Source organism: Scyliorhinus torazame, chromosome 2, assembly GCF_047496885.1.
Source record: "Scyliorhinus torazame isolate Kashiwa2021f chromosome 2, sScyTor2.1, whole genome shotgun sequence".
In the NCBI taxonomy this organism is placed as follows: Eukaryota; Metazoa; Chordata; class Chondrichthyes; order Carcharhiniformes; family Scyliorhinidae; genus Scyliorhinus; species Scyliorhinus torazame.
Genome location: NC_092708.1, coordinates 70,425,689 through 70,441,633, shown reverse-complemented (window position 1 = coordinate 70,441,633; position 15,945 = coordinate 70,425,689). Strand labels below are relative to the sequence as shown.

At 39.3% G+C, this 15,945-nt stretch overlaps 1 protein-coding gene across 25 annotated transcripts in view; it reads left to right on the top strand.

The window, feature by feature from the left end:
• Window positions 1–15,945, top strand: part of LOC140388349 (R3H domain-containing protein 1-like) — a 199,756-nt gene that overhangs the window by 19,985 nt on the left and 163,826 nt on the right. For all 25 annotated transcript variants that reach the window (XR_011934167.1, XR_011934181.1, XR_011934179.1 and 22 more), the window contains 2 exons: window positions 8,476–8,674; window positions 14,774–14,983. Coding sequence is in view for 21 of the 25 variants with exons in the window: in XM_072472383.1 (XP_072328484.1) it covers window positions 14,813–14,983 (171 nt within the window). In the remaining 4 variants the exon portion in view is untranslated. The remainder of the gene's footprint in view (window positions 1–8,475; window positions 8,675–14,773; window positions 14,984–15,945) is intronic.

Below are 15,945 nucleotides of genomic sequence, written 5' to 3'. Positions count from 1 at the left end.
CATTATCTGAGGAATTGTGCTTGGAGCTGACCACCGTTCAGTTATCAGCGAACAGCCCATTTCTGATCTGATGGAGATTAAGAAGCAGCTGAAGATATTTGCATCCAGCTAGCTGCCCTGAAAAACTCTTACAATAATGTCTTGGGGATGAACTGATTGGCCATCTATCTTCCTTTGTGCCAGGTACAATCAACATCCTGGGAGTTACTATTGATCAGAAACTGAACTGGACTGACCATATCAATACTGTGGCTACCAGAGCAGGTCAAAGGCCAGGAAGCCGATGGTCACCGTCTGACCTTTCCAAAGCCTGTCCACTATCTTCAAGGCACAAGTTAGGAGTGTAATGGAATGCTCTCCACTTGTCTGGACGAGTGCAGCTCCAAAAACACTTGAAGCTCAACACCATCCAGGACAAAGCAGCCCGCTTAATTGCTCCTCCTCCCACAAACATTCAAACCCTCCACCACCGACGAACAGTGGAAGTCATGTGTACCTACAAGATGCACTGCAGTAACTCAACACGGTTCCTTAGTCAGCACCTTACAAACTCACGATCACTACCATTTAGAAGGACAAGAGCAGCAGATGCCTGGGAAACCCACCACCTGGTGGTTCCCCTCCAAGTCACTCACCACCCTGACTTGGAAATATCTCGCCTTCCTTCGCTGTCGCTTGGGCGAAATCTTACAACTCCCTCCCTAACAGCACTGTGGGTGTACCTACACCTCCATGACTGCAGCGGTTCAGGAAGGCAACTCGCCACCACCTTCTGAAGGGTAACTAGGATAGGCAATAAAGGCTGTCCTAACCAGTAACGCCCACATACCATAAATTAATTTTTAGAAAAGTTACAACGCCAACTATTGGTGAGTTTCACCTCCATCCATTGACCAGATAAAGGTCATAATTTTTGGCAGTAAAATATTGACTCCTTCGACATGTCGATGCAAGCACGTCACATGAGCTGCGCAGTTATCTATCAAACCAACTGTTCCAACTTGCAATGTCATATTTTGAGAACTGGCTGCAGAGCGCAAGGGGGAGTGGAGGAGTATTGTAGTATAATCCAATTTTTTTGTCTGGTTAAAATTACTTGGCAGTTCTGTGACTCTGTTCCTCCATGTTTAATTTTTAAAAAGTAAAAGTTAAGGTCTTGAGCCAGGGTTCCATTCTGGGATCTTCCTGTCCAGTTATAACATCAACTGGGATCGTAACAAAAAGTTGGATTTCAAAACGTGGAGAAAGGTTTGTTGGATGGTGATTAGTCGTAATTTGTTAGAATATTTTGAAATATTGAAAGTGGGTTACTGGATGCTAAATCGTAAAACTTGCTTTGGGATTTATTGTTAAATGGTGGAATCTGTGAATCCTTAGAGTAAGTGGGGCACCGAAGTACTGGACCAATAATTGGAGTTACTGTGGGGTATATTGTACAGGTTAGAATCCAAATTTACATTGCTAAGACTTTCCTAAAGATGAAAGGAGGTTTACAGAGAGTAACGAAGAGTCGGTTAACTGAATTGGAATTGGGATTCCCTGCAGAGGTCAGGATAACTGAGATTATTGAAAACATAGTGAAACATTTAAAATTGTATGAGTTATCAGATAGGCCAAATTCTCAGAAATGTGAGGAAATTGAATCCGCTAAAATTCAAATACAAACGAAGAAATTACAAATACAGGGGGGAAAAGTGAGCTTTTCAAATGGAAATGAGGAAACTTGACATGGAAATAGAAAGATTAGCAAATGGGAACAAGGAAAAGGAGAGAGGGAGAGTGAGAGAATTTGAACTTCAAATGCAGGAGTTTAAAGCAGAGACTGGAGCAGACACAAGAACTTGGTGGAAAAATGTTTACATTTATGCAAGCTTTCAAAATTTGAGGAAATGGATACGGAAGCATTCTTTATTTATTTTGAAATGATGGCCAAACAGGTGAAATGCCCATGAGAAATTTGGACGTTACTTTTACAAAGTAGACTGTTTGGTAGACCTATTAAGATGTATGCTTCATTGTCAGAAGAAGTATCGAGATTATGTAGAAACAAAGCTATCCTTGGTGCAGGTCTGAAGATGGTTCAGAGAATTAGCTGAGTACTGGTGAAGTTAATCAGGCTATTGAAAGTTCTGAATGTTCTGTTTCAAAGGGAGACGTTTTCCCCTAATTGTCTGACAAAATAAGCAAACCAATTCAAATTGAGAGATACAGGAGCAGAGCAATCTTTGATGCTGGCTGATGATACAATTTGTATTCCAGGAAGTTTTATGACGGCACAGTAGCATAGTGGTTAGCACTGTTACTTCACAGTGCCAGGGACCCGGCCTGTGTCATTGTGCCGAGTCTTGTACATTCTCCCCATGTGTGCGTGGGTTTCGTCCGGGTGCTCCGGTTTCCTCCCACAGTCGAGAATAATTAGGCGCTTATTGCAGATTACAAGCAGTTGAAGGAAAACGTGGTTAACAGAAAAACAAATTTCATGGATGAAAGAGGAGTACGGTTAAACTTGAAAAAACAAACTTAGCAAAGGGTGATCTTCAGTTAAAACTTGGTGAAGTTCAAGTATCAGAAGTATTTATGAAGTATTTTGGAAAATGCCTTGAACAAGAAAAGGATGATCTGGTAATTCCAATTAATTGGCTGAATGCAGAATTTTAAAGCAAAACTAAGGAACCATTCGAACTTGGACATTTAAAAAAGAAAAAGATTTTTGAATTTCAAAGCCAAGTGGAGGAAATGAAGAAAATAGATGGTGTGGAGTGTCACAATTCAAAGTTGTTCCTGTGACTAAAAACTCATTGTTGAATACTGATCGAGTTGTGCAAAGAACTGATTCAACTAATATGACTGATGTTTCAAAGTCAGTGATGGACATTTAAGAAAACAACTGAACTACTTGCAAAATTGGAATTTACAAAATGCTAACCACAAATGCTCAAATTGCAAAGTGATCTTTTTGAATCAATGACCAGAGGCACTGATTTAACAATGCTTGTGGGTGATGCTACACAAGATGTTGTAATTGGAAGAAAGGCAAGTGAACTGTTTGCCAAAGACCATTCAAACTTGAGTGAGAACTGGACTGAGGTAGTTCAGAACTTATGCAAAAAGTTTCAAAATAAGGTAGAGATTTAAGTGGTTTTAATTTAATGTTTCTATACCTGGAAGGGACCGATAACGAGGTTCATGCTGGTGTGGGGTTGGTTTCAATTCCAACTGAGATTCTGTTGTGCTTGAAGAGAGCGAAGGTGTGAAAAATAAAAACCAAGAGAAGGATAAATGGTTGCTCAGCAACTCGGGCCTTGTAAGGTGAAAAACACTTTCATAGAATTATCGTAGAATTTACAGTGCAGAAGGGGGCCATTCAGCCCGTCGAGTCTGCACCAGTTCTTGGAAAGAGGTCAACACCTCCAACCTATCCCCATAACCCAGTAACCCCACCCAACACTAAGGGCAATTTTGGAAGCGAAGGGCAATTTATCATGGCCAATCCACCTAACCTGCACATCTTTGGACTGGGGGAGGAAACCGGAGCACCCGGAGGAAACCCACGCACACATGGGGAGGATCTGCAGACTCTGCACAGACAGTGACCGGAGCCGGAATCGGACCATGGAGCTGTGAAGCAATTGTGCTATCCACAATGCTACCGTGCTGCCCTTTGTTCTTAGTTTGCCACAGCAGTTGGAGCCAGATCACTGAGTGAACAACTCTCAACTCTGCTAGGAGAAGCTGGACAGGTCAAGGGAATTGAAATGATGGACGCTTCCCAAGGAACAAGATACAGTCCAAGTAACCGAGGAATTGGAACATGAAGAGTTCAGTTTAAAAAGAACAGATCACTGTTCACTAATGGCACGCAGTTGAAAAAACATTGGATTGTTAGTGGCCAGAAAGATATCTACAGTGGCGCTGAGGGTTGTGAGACATTGCATGAAATAATTGAGTAAATCAGTAACTGGATCTCAGTTTGTGTAGAAGCTGTTAAGATGAAGAAATCCTGAAAGGGGCTTGTATAAAATCCTGCACTGGATTTGTTGGTAAAAGTGGAGTGGAGGCTCTGTTTACAAGTCTTTGGAAAACGTGGATTGCAAACTGCTCATGGAAAGTATGATAGTGAAAGAAGATTTTAAAGCATGTTTTGGGGGTTAGAGTTTGGAAACTCTTGCGTTACAATCATCTGGGGGGATTCTGAGGAGACATCCATAGACTAGCACTTGGAATTTCAGAATGGTGTTTGTGTTTGGCCACAGTCATCTTGCGTGCATCACTGTGTTAATGAGAGCATTGTACCTACAAATGCACTTTGTCATCTGTGTTAATCTTAAATCCTGTATGTATTTCTTAAGCTAATGGGAGAGTAAAGGAGTATTGTGGTATTATCCAATTTTTCCTCTGTTTAATAAATGGGTTTTTTCCCTTGTTGAAACAAATTAGGGGTCCTGTGACTCTATCCCTTCATGTTTCATGAAGAAAAAGTACACGTTACAGTCTTTCGAGTCAGACTTCCATTCTGGGATCTTCGCTTCCAGCTATAACAACTGTAATCGTAACACCACCCTAAAATAGGGAAGGGCTGCAACTGCTAGGTTGATTTTAAATTTGATTTTTATATTCTATTTTTATATATATATATATATATGCTTTTAAATTTTAAATCTTAATTAATTCAAATTCAGCAACACATTTTCAATTGGGGCATGGCTTTTGCACAATTCAAATTTTAGATTAATCGATAATTCAAATAAGCCATTTGAAGTCTGGTATAATGCAAACTGTATTACTGTAGCAGGCCACATATGAAAGAAGTCTTGCACAACAGTGTTCTATGAACATACCACTGGAATCCATGAAATCAATAAGAATGTTGGGGCTTTAAGAGCAGTACTTAATCTAATTTGGTCATCGTACTTCACTGCAGTTGGAAGCAATTCTGCTATCTAACTTGGTATACTGTTTATGTAGCTTGTCATGAACTGCCATCAACTAGCATTTATTCTAAATAGGTTTTTAACTCAGTATTTTATTCTGTATATGTATAATAAATACCAATGGGTAATTTGCAACTCCCAATTACAAGAAGAAAACTAAAGCCAATCTTAAAATTCCACAATAACTATGATTTCTACTCCAGATGTAAAACAATTTTGCTAATGGACCCTTGTCAAGTATGGAAAGGTGATGGGAACAAAGATCTCAATAGTATGTTACAGAAAACAGTGGTTTGCTGGGTAATTTACAATTTTTCAGCATTATAGTCTATCATACCATTGTCTTTATTAAAAAAGAGATCAAACTGGTTTATCTTTCTCCCAGTCCAACCTGAAATATATTGATTGGTTTAAGTAATCAAATTGCTATATTTGTCTCTTTATCATTAGAATACTTCTTATTGATATGCTAAAATTAGCAGTTGGGCAGTGTTTGATGCACTATTATGAAATTAATAAATATCCTGTTTCTTCTTAGTTCCTCATTCTTGACGATCTTTCCTCTGAATCCAATATTTGCATTACTTTTAACGATTTTGGATGACATTCATTGGTGCATGTACAATTTGCAATTTGGTGGTTTCCATTTGGACATGTCTGGAACCTTTCAAAACTGTCAGGGCAAGAATGTTCCTTTCTTTCAGTTTTTATGATCCTTATTAGTTTTATCCAAATTATCCTTTCTCTGAACAACTCTCGATTTTTGTCACCTTTATAAGACTCCTTCCTGTTGTATTCCTGACCGAGTACATCAATGCTATACAGATTTTTTAATAAGATCAATAGCATGGGGAGAAACATTTTTTTGAGGGAGAAAAATCACAACAGCAATGCAGTTAAAATGTAAATTTTAAAAAGTGAAGGTACCAAAACTAAGGATCTCACCTGTTTTCTCACCTCCCACAATAGAATTTAAATTTTCATCTGGAAAAAATGAAGTGCTCTACAGCATCACCATGTGAACAGAGCCTTGAACTGCATGCAGCTCCAAAGCAGATCTTGAACTGCTCTATACTCGCACGTTGGCAGGTTAATAGGTACATCCTATTTGCTCTGTTGGCTGGATGGCTCGTTCAGCGTACGGAGCAATGCCAATAGTTCAATCCCGCTGAGGGTATTCATGAAGGCTCCGCCCTCTCAACCTTGCCCCTTGCTTGAGGTATGTTGACCCTCGGGTTAAATCACCGCAGTCAGTTCTCAAAAGCGGAAAGCAGCCGATGGTCCTCGGGGACTGTGCCGACATTTACATTTTATTTGCCTATCAAGGCATGATAATCCGCTGTTGTCAGATAAAACATGGGGTAAACACAATTGTTTTTTTTAGAAGGACTTTTAAGGGCTTTGATTTGAAAGATGGCAGAACAAAGAATTTTAATAATTGAAATACGAAAGTGTGACAAGTCCCTGGAAGGTATCCCAAGCTAGAATGGTGCTACTACTTATATTTGGATACATAGGTTTTAAACATCAAATTTTTCCATTCCGTGAGTGCTTTGCCTAAAGGCAGCTCCTTGGCTCATTGTCTGCTGATGCTGCATCCAAAACCATTTTCCTTGGCAGTTTTTGTAAGTGATCATTTGCCGTCATCTCCCACTCTGTCAGGACAAGGAGGCAGGTCCCAAATCTACCTCAGCTGGAACAGGAATCAAACACCTGCTGTTGGCATTATTATAACCATACGCTAGCCAACTGCGCTAACCTATTCCTTTTCCTATGTTTCTATAATGACCTGGTGAACAATAGGCCCCTAAATTTGTGCTTTGGCGGACAGATTTCTTTAGCTTTTAAATAATATTGATAGAGCCATCGAACAAATTAGTTGATCGGTTAATGATTGGTTTGTTAGTTTACGTGCAACTTTTTCACAGTTGATTGTAACTTTGTGAAGGCTGTTATGTGTAAATTTGTAGGTAAGCTTTGAGAATTGTTTGCAAATGTTTGCCTAATATTCAATTATTATTATACCGAACTTACTCTAAAGAGCTGGGATAGGCTTGATGGGCTGAGTGGTCTTTTTGTGGCAATTTCTATTTGACAGATAGAAAATGACCACTTTTCTATTGGAGAGAAAACCATTTTAAATTGTTGGATGTCGAGATTCACATGACTATTGAATACCATTGCTCCTGAAAAATCCAAGATGAACAATAGTAAAAGGAACCGGATCTTGTATTAAAATGATATCCAAAAGGAAAATATGGAAGATAATGTGCTATTCTAGTAAAAGTGTAGATTTGAACAACCGTATATAATAGTTAAATCTGCTTGCCTGATTTGATAAGGAGCTGCACCGTTGCACAGTGGTTAGCACTCTTGCTTCACAGTGCCAGGGTCCTGGGTTCAATCCCCGGCTTGGGTCGCTGTCTGTGCGGAGTCTGCATGTTTTCCCCATATCTGCATGGGTTTCCTCCAGGTGTTCCGGTTTCCTCCCACATGTCCCGAAATATCTGCTTGTTGGGTAAATTGGACATTCTGAACTCTCCCTCCGTGTACCTGTTCAGGTGTCGTAGTGTGGCTACTAGGGGATTTTCACAGTAACTTCATTGCGGTGTTAATGTAAGCCTACATGTGACACTAATAAAGATTATTATTTTTGATGATGTCAAGTTCATCAAATTACCTGTGAGTATGTAGCACACTTGCATTGCAACAAAGGACTCTCTCTGTCTTGGTGCGCATTTAGCACTTCTCTTTTTGGGACACCATTTATCATTATATTTAAGTTGAGCCCAATAGGGCGGTGCAGTGGTTAGCCTTGTTAGAATTGTCCCTTAGTGTCATGGGGTTAGGGAGGGAGGGCAGATGGGGTGCTCCTTCGGAGGGTCTGTGCAGACTGGATGGGCCGAATGGCCTCCTGTATTGTAGAGATTCTATGAAAACTGCTTACAAGTATTTGCATTGTATCACATGATAAATTGTTTACCTTGTTGAAGATTGAAATTATGTTTGCAAGAAATCATCGATTAAGGTGGAAATATGATTTCAGTTTGGAGAGGTAGCTAATCCATGTTCCAGACCACCATGTATTTCATCTACATAATGTGATATATTGTTTTGAGGATCCATACATATTTTGTCCTGTGTTCTAAAAAAGGTTAAACATATCAGCTGTTCCCAGATGGAAAATCTTTTGAGGTTAAAAATTTGTTTGAATACGAGCAGACTCCATTCTCCATTATTGACCTGCTTATTGTCTTGTTCAGGGGTTCATTGATTTAAGTTTAATTATTTTAATCTCAGTGAGCAAATACTGAGTGTCAGAGTACGGAGTACGTCAGTGTGTAGGCTTCACTAACTGCATGTGTGGGCATAGAAAAGAAAGGTCGATTCTGGAAGAAACATGTGGGTGGCTTTGACTTCTTTGATTGCATTGGAAAATCTGAAGGATCCAGGTTTCATATTTTCTATTGAACGTTAACATTTTGAGTTGCTAAGTTTTTTGGGGGGGATTGTTGCCTTTGGGTTAATATTTTTCTTTCCTCAGGTGTTTGGGAATGATTTACCTCATCAGTGGAAGGAGTATTCAGACCAGGACTCCAAACTGGTGATAAGGACATGGGACTCCTCTTGGCAACTTCCAGCAGGTTCAGTACAATTGACATCCTAAACAGCAGCACTAAGGGGGAACCTTGGTTTGGCTTATTGCCTCATTGCCACAGAAACATCACTGTCAAAAGCTGAAGGTAAATCCAGAGCCTCAATCGTGATTTAAAATTGAAATTACTGTATTAATGCAGAACAGCAAAAATATTACTTGGTAAAGGTCATTTTTTAAAATATTAGAAGATAAATCAAAAGATATGTTAATTACAAAAATAATAATGAAATACCACCTGAAATGGATTATAATGTTCACCATATTGTCTGTTTTGTACATTGGGATTTCATGCTCAGTTTTGCCCTTGGCCAGTTTTACCTTCATGAACTGACACCTCTGACCCCCACCTGGGAAAAGCAAAAAAGCAGACCCTTTCCACTTCTAAGAGTCCTCTGTCAAAAGTTCCTCTGCGACCCCTTGTGGGCCCCAATAGGACTCATACTCGGTCATTAATGTGCAGTATGCTGTACTGTTACCTTAAATATGCTGTAATCACCGCTTTTTCCAGAAATGTGTTTATCAGCATAAAGGAATCAGTTATTCCTCTGGAATCCTGTTACACAGTTTAATTATTGTCTAGATATAGTAAACGTGTGGATATTCAACCTAACTCCAGTCTCCTCGATTCATGTAGATCCTCCCTTGTTCTGCCTATCTCCATCACCTCGCACATTCTTGTGCATTTTTTCTGTTCTCTTTGCCTTGAGGGTATCTGATCCAGTTTTTAAGTCTCATTACCTCTAACAAATACAAACTGAAGACGTCAAGGTTGTCCCATCTTTGGTACACACAAGCCTGAGATCATTTCTGTTGCCCTTTTTTCCACCTTGTCCTTGCTGAGGTGGTGAACTGAAACTGACCCACAACCTCGAATGAGGTCTGATGAAAACTGTATATAATGCTGTTATTTGCAGTCCTACTTTTGTAATGGTTACTCTGGGCAATAAAACCCAGGACTTTGTTTGCCTTGGTTCTGGCATTGTAGTGCAAATTTGACAAAGTAGTGTCTTTTTATTACCACATATGTTTCCACACTTTGTTTAAACTATTTCACATATTTTGTGTTATTTTTAAGTGGACCTAAGTTCAGGACCACACTTATGTCTGGCTCCAAACAAATGGTGCAACTAATATGTGTGCTGTTACGATATTCTATGGTGCGGTAGTGTACATGTTCACCCATATAATAGCTCGTATGATAATTTCCAGATTTAAGCTACTGTCTTTCTGTTCAGGTGGACATAAAAGATCTCATTTCACTATTGAAAGAGCAGGGAGTTCTGATATCCTGGCCAACATTTCTCCCTCCTCAAATGTCATCAAAAGCAGATTAACCATCATCACACTTATACACAGTGACATCGCATAATATGGGGCTGGTTTAGTACAGTGGGCTAAAACAGCTGGCTTGTAATGCAGAAGAAGACTAGCCGCGCAGTACCAGCCTTCCCGAACAGGCGCCGGAATGTGGCGACTAGGGGCTTTTCACAGTAACTTCATTGAAACCTACTTGTGACAATAAGCAAATTATTATTATTATAATGTTGGTGTCACATTTGCTCTTTAGAAGCCCTGAGGGCATGGGAAGATGGAATCAACCAGTATAGATCTTGTGTGTCGCAAAGTGGTCATCTATAATGGTCATGGAAATAATGTGAGGGAGGAATAGGGCACAGTTAATAGAAGAAAGAAAAACAGTGATAGGGAAATCGGCTGTATAACAAAGATGCCGGTTTAGATTTCACCAAGTGGAACAAAGCTGGTATTACACCAGAGACTCGTGCTATCAAGTGCGACAGACTTGTGCATTTTGTTCTTTTTTCTGTGACCGTCTCCAAGATAGCAAATATAGTCAGAATGAATGTTTGTTTCTCCTGTAGTGGTTGGAATTTTAATTCTATGATTTAAGTCCACCCGAGGAAATAGCTTCCGGTTTCTTCCCACAAATCCCGAAAGTTGTGCTGTTCGGTAATTTGGACATTCTGAATTCTCCCTCATTCTGAATTCATTCTGAATTCTCCCGAACAGGCGCCAGAATGTGGCAACTAGGGGCTTTTTACAGTAACTTCATTGCAATGTTAATGTGAGCCTACTTGTGACAATAAAGATTATTACTTTATACTTGCTCCTGCCCTATCAAATCTCATTATCATTTTACATTATGTCACCCTTCACCTTCTGAACTTTATGCAAGCTGTTACTATAGTTTGATCATTTGGTATCATACTGGTGAATCTGCTGTACCCGCTGCAAGGCCAGTGTATCTTTCCTGAAGTTTGGTCTCAAAATTGAGGTTTGCACCACCAAATGGGGCCTGATTAAGTTTCTACCTAACGGAAGGCAAAGCATCAGTTCTTCATTTTTGTCTTCCAACCCCTTTGTTGATGGCTCCTTTGGCAGTGACTTCTACCACCCAGAAAGGAGAAAGGGAGCAGATGCATGGAAACACCACGTATGCAAGTTCCTGTCCAAGCTATGCACAATTGTGACTTGGGAATATATCGTTGTTGCTTCATTGTCACTTAGTCAACATTCTGGAACTTCCTCCCTGACAATACTGTGGGTATGTTCAAGAAGGTGGCTCACCACTTACTTGTCGAGGGTAGTTATTGATGGACAATAAATGCTGGCCTTGCCAGTGACGACCATATGTCATGAATGAATAAAACCAAGTCTAATAATCTCTTGTTACTTATTGTGTAGCTGCACCCTAGTTTTTATTAATTTGTGTGCAATATCACCTTGCTTTTACATGGGCCTTCGTCTCCCTCTATAAAGGAAAAACGTATTCTTCTCCAAATGGAAATCCATTTGCCATAATCTTTGCCCGCTCATTCACTCTCTTTATTTGTCCCTTTGTAATTTTCAGCTTCCATCAGTGCGACATACAGCTTGCATACTTTCATACACAATTTTCTTCCCCATCTGGGTCATTAATATATGTGGTGAAAAGCTGATCACCCAGTGTGGATACCCTGGCAAACACCACTTGCCAACTTCTCCCACTGACAGAATATTCCCTTTGTGCTTCTATCTCATGGCACCCATAATTACTTACCGCGTCATAGATTTCGATTCACTACAGTGCAGAAGGAGGCCATTCGGCCCATCGAGTCTCGAAGGAACACCCCACCTAACCATTTGGATACTTCAGGGCAATTTAGCATGGCCAATCCACCTAACCTGCGCATCTTTTAGACTGTCGGAGGAACCCCAAGCAGACATGGGGAGAATATCCAAACTCCACACAGTCACCCAAGGCAGAATTGAACCTGGATCCGTGGCACTGTGAGGCAACGGTGCTAACTATTGTGCCACCGTGCTGCCCTTAGTAACCTTAGAGTCCTTGCACTTTAAAAAAAAGTGCAAAACCTTATCAGAAGACTCCTCGAAATTCATATGGGCAACATGGAGAGGCACTCCCCTGTTCAGATGCTGGTGACATGAAAATAATTATCTGGATTCACCAGACATGACTGTTCACATAGTAATGCTGATGCGCTTTGGTTTATACTTTTATAAATGTTTAGTTTGTCTGACCTTTATGAACGATTCTCTGGCCCATGATCCTCTTCCTCCACTAGCTGAGCAGGTTATCTGTCTCTTTTCCTTTATCCCTCCAAAAAGTTCTAACTGAAAAAAAAATCTCCAGAAAAGAATACTTTTGCTCTTTTCATAGCAATTATAGCAGCAGCTACAGGTAAGTGTGCAAACATGCCTGCTTCTCATCACTCATTCATGCAGGAAGAAATGTCAAGCGGACAGAAACAGGTAACAATAAATGCGTTTTACACAAATGGTTTGACTGTTGATGACTAAAATGGCAAGTCATTCAAGAAATAGAAACATTGAGGCAAATTTAGTGTTGGGATATCCATTAGAAGTGGGGTTGATGACATTTATCAGACCTTCATGTCCTCCAGACATCTCAAAACACTTGATAGCCAATTCATCATTTTTACGAGAACCGTTGTACGTAAACAGAAACCAAATCACTCCTTTTCCGCATAGAAGAAGAATAACTTCATATTCCTTAAAATTGAGGATGAAGATGTTTAAAAATAATTAGCCATAATCAGGATAGAACACACATGATCAAATGGCCTTTCCACTCTCTTTAACAGCCCCGCATCCTCGGTGTCCCATTCTGGGATTTGTTCAGCTAGTTCACCTCCGACTCAGGATCACTCCCATTCTTTGGTCATCAGCGCTGAAGCTAGACTGTGGTTGTGACTTTCTGCCATCCTGCCGATCGTGTTTCAGCTTGTGCTTTGGAAAATGTTATTGCTTCCAGAATTGAGTTTCTCCTGGGTCATGGCTGCTGTTGTAGGTGGGCATGCTGGGAAATTGAAAGTTAACAGCAGATTTATTAATTGGTTGTGTGATTTAATACTTGCCTCTTTGCATGTGAATACTGAAGTATTGTGCTTGTCTCCCCTCAGTCCACAGGTTCAATAACTGAATACTCAACATTGTTAAAACCTAGTTTCTGGATTGAAGCTTTTTTTCTCGTGCAGTTAGTATGATACATCAGTGACTTAATTGCTATTTTTCTTTACATTCTATGGGGGAATAATCTTGTAAATGGTCAACGTGATAATCAAGAGCTCCTTGATTAGGTCATGCTTCATCCAAGATGTTGTAATAAATTCTACAATTCTCTTTTTAAGGAAAGTCTTGAATCAAATAACTTGCTAAAACTCAAATTAACTACATCAATTAGATAGCCTTAAGACTGCTAATTTGCAGGAATTACTTCCTCAATTCCTGTGGATGAATACCTGCTTAATGCCCAATTTTTCCATGTGTACTTAATTCTTTTTTGATACAGTAAGTCGTATATGAAATGACCCAATAATCTTAGAGAAAGTTTAAATAATTTTCTAAATTCTAAATAATGTTTATTTTCTCTTGTGTAATATTTTCTTTCCTAACCTCTTCACCCCTCAAGTTAGGACAGTGCTGGAAATTATATCAGGTCTCGGTTCCACAGCCTAATCATGTGTCTGCAAACCATGTCACTATGGAGTATTCAAGAGAGCCCTTTCCTGTCCCCATAATAATACTTTACATGATCAGCAACTGGCTGGTATTTTAGTGATGCTGTCGACAATTGCAGTGCCCCTCTGCAGACATGGTTGTCACTGGCTAGTTCATCACAGATCAGGATCAAATGTGCAATCATCCTGAGTTGGATGACAATTCAGGCAGAAAGTAAACTAAGGTGACTATCGACCTCATAATTTAATATATTTTTTTCATGCCCTATCTTTGCTTTGATTGTGCTCGTGAAAATAAAAGTCTCGCAGACCCCTCCACATAAAAACCCTCTCATCCGTGATTCTATCTTAGCAAATCTTCCTGTACTCTATTGATGTTCTCGACTTTTTTCCTGCAACAGCGTACCAAAAGTTTGATCTATTGCCAAATGTGAATTACCAATAATTTGCTGAGAATTTTACATTTATCTTTGTTTTTTGTCTTCTACACTTATTTTTTAAAAACCTGGCTGCCAAACCACTTTTTTCCTGCTTCATTCAGTTTCAGGATTTATTTTTCTGTGTCCCTATGCCTCCCTACCCTTGAGCTGCTTCTAAAATTTTGCAAATTGGTGTATGGCTTCTTATTACTCATCCTCCCAAAGTTCATCGCCTCACATTTCTCAACATTAAATTCCATCTGCCATCAAACTGTTCAATTTATGAACCCATCTGTATTTTCCTGAATTCCCTTGTAAATTTATTATTGTACGCTCTCTATCCAAGTATATATGCATGATGTGTGAAGAGCTGTAGTTTACATAGATACTGATCAGACAAGTACAATCATCCACAATTCTGTTTGCTGTCTTTTTATAAACCTCTTATCCATGCTGCCACTGTCCCTTCAGTACCATCTTCACTGATCTTGTTCGCAAAATTCCATTGTATTGCCATCTTTATCAGATGCCTTTGAAAATCCTAATACAACATCTAATACATCTATTTTAACAATGTGCTCTGTTACTTCCCCAGAGCATTATATTGAGGCTGTCATACCTAAACCTGGAATGGAACATTTAATAGTAATTTTGCAGTATCAGAGGTGTCTATACATGTGAACAATTTATAGAAAAATGCCGTATTTGAACATATGAAGAGCATTTTCTGTGTAATTCAAAGCTTTATTGTGTATCTTACTGCAGGTTCCACGTTTTTGTTAGAATGCAGAGTAAATTTGTCTAATGAGGATGTCTGATACTAGTATTATAAAAGAAGAAGCTGAAGCAATGAGGGCTAAAGAGAAATCCCTTAAGCAGTCATCGTTAACAGAAAATCTCGTAAAATCAGAAAGCCATAAACCAAAGGCATTAGAAAAGGATGAAAGCTGTATGGATAGCAGAACTGACTCTCAGGTAAGAGCTGTTGAGCTTATCTACACCTACTAGAGTTTAAATCGGTCCACTGTTTCATAGGTACTATGATATGGGCATGAAGTAGTTTCATGTTGACACCCAATATTTATTTAAATTCATTTTTGTAATTCGTGATGTTTTGAAAAATTATTTGGGTGGAATTTGTTACAAATTTATCAAGTTTGAGTAGTGTCTTAAAATTTAATTATGATTTCCTGCCTGGCTTGCAATTACTTCAAAATAATTGGCTTTTGCTTCTGCTTGTGGATAATTTATCCATACACTTATCCAAATCCAGCTTTGCAATATGATGACCGAATGTGAAGTTACCAACAATTTGCATAGATTTTTCATTCTCTTTGTTTTTGCCTTCTGTATTTTATATTGTTGTAATTAATAAAGCACTGAAGCTACTGCATTTAAAAACAGTTGGAAATTTAAACTTGAAAATTGACTTTGCTTTCTGAGATATGATTTGCCAATGTTTGCACTTTTAAAACACTTTTTTCGTAGCCTGAATTTAAACAAAAAAGGGACACTGACGCATGAGTGCAAAGAAATGTGGAGCAGAGGTCCAGAGTAAGTTCATAACGTATAGGAGCAGAATTAGATCATTTGGCCCATTGAGTCTGCTCCGCCATTTGATCATGGCTGATCTAATCCTGGCCTTAACCCCACCATCCTGTGCATTCTCCAGAACTCTTGAACCATTACCAATTAAAAGTTTGTCTAACTCCTCAAATTTACTCTGTCCCAGCATCCACTGCATTCTGGGACAGTGAATTCCACAGATTCACGACCTTTTGGGAGAAGTAGTTTTTCCTAATCTCTGTTTTAAATTTGCTACCTCTTATCCGAAGAGCCTCTCGTTCTAGAATGTTCCACAAGAGGAAGCGTCTGCTCCATGTCTACTTTATTCACACCTTTTATCATTTGTATACTTCAATATGACCTCCCTTCAT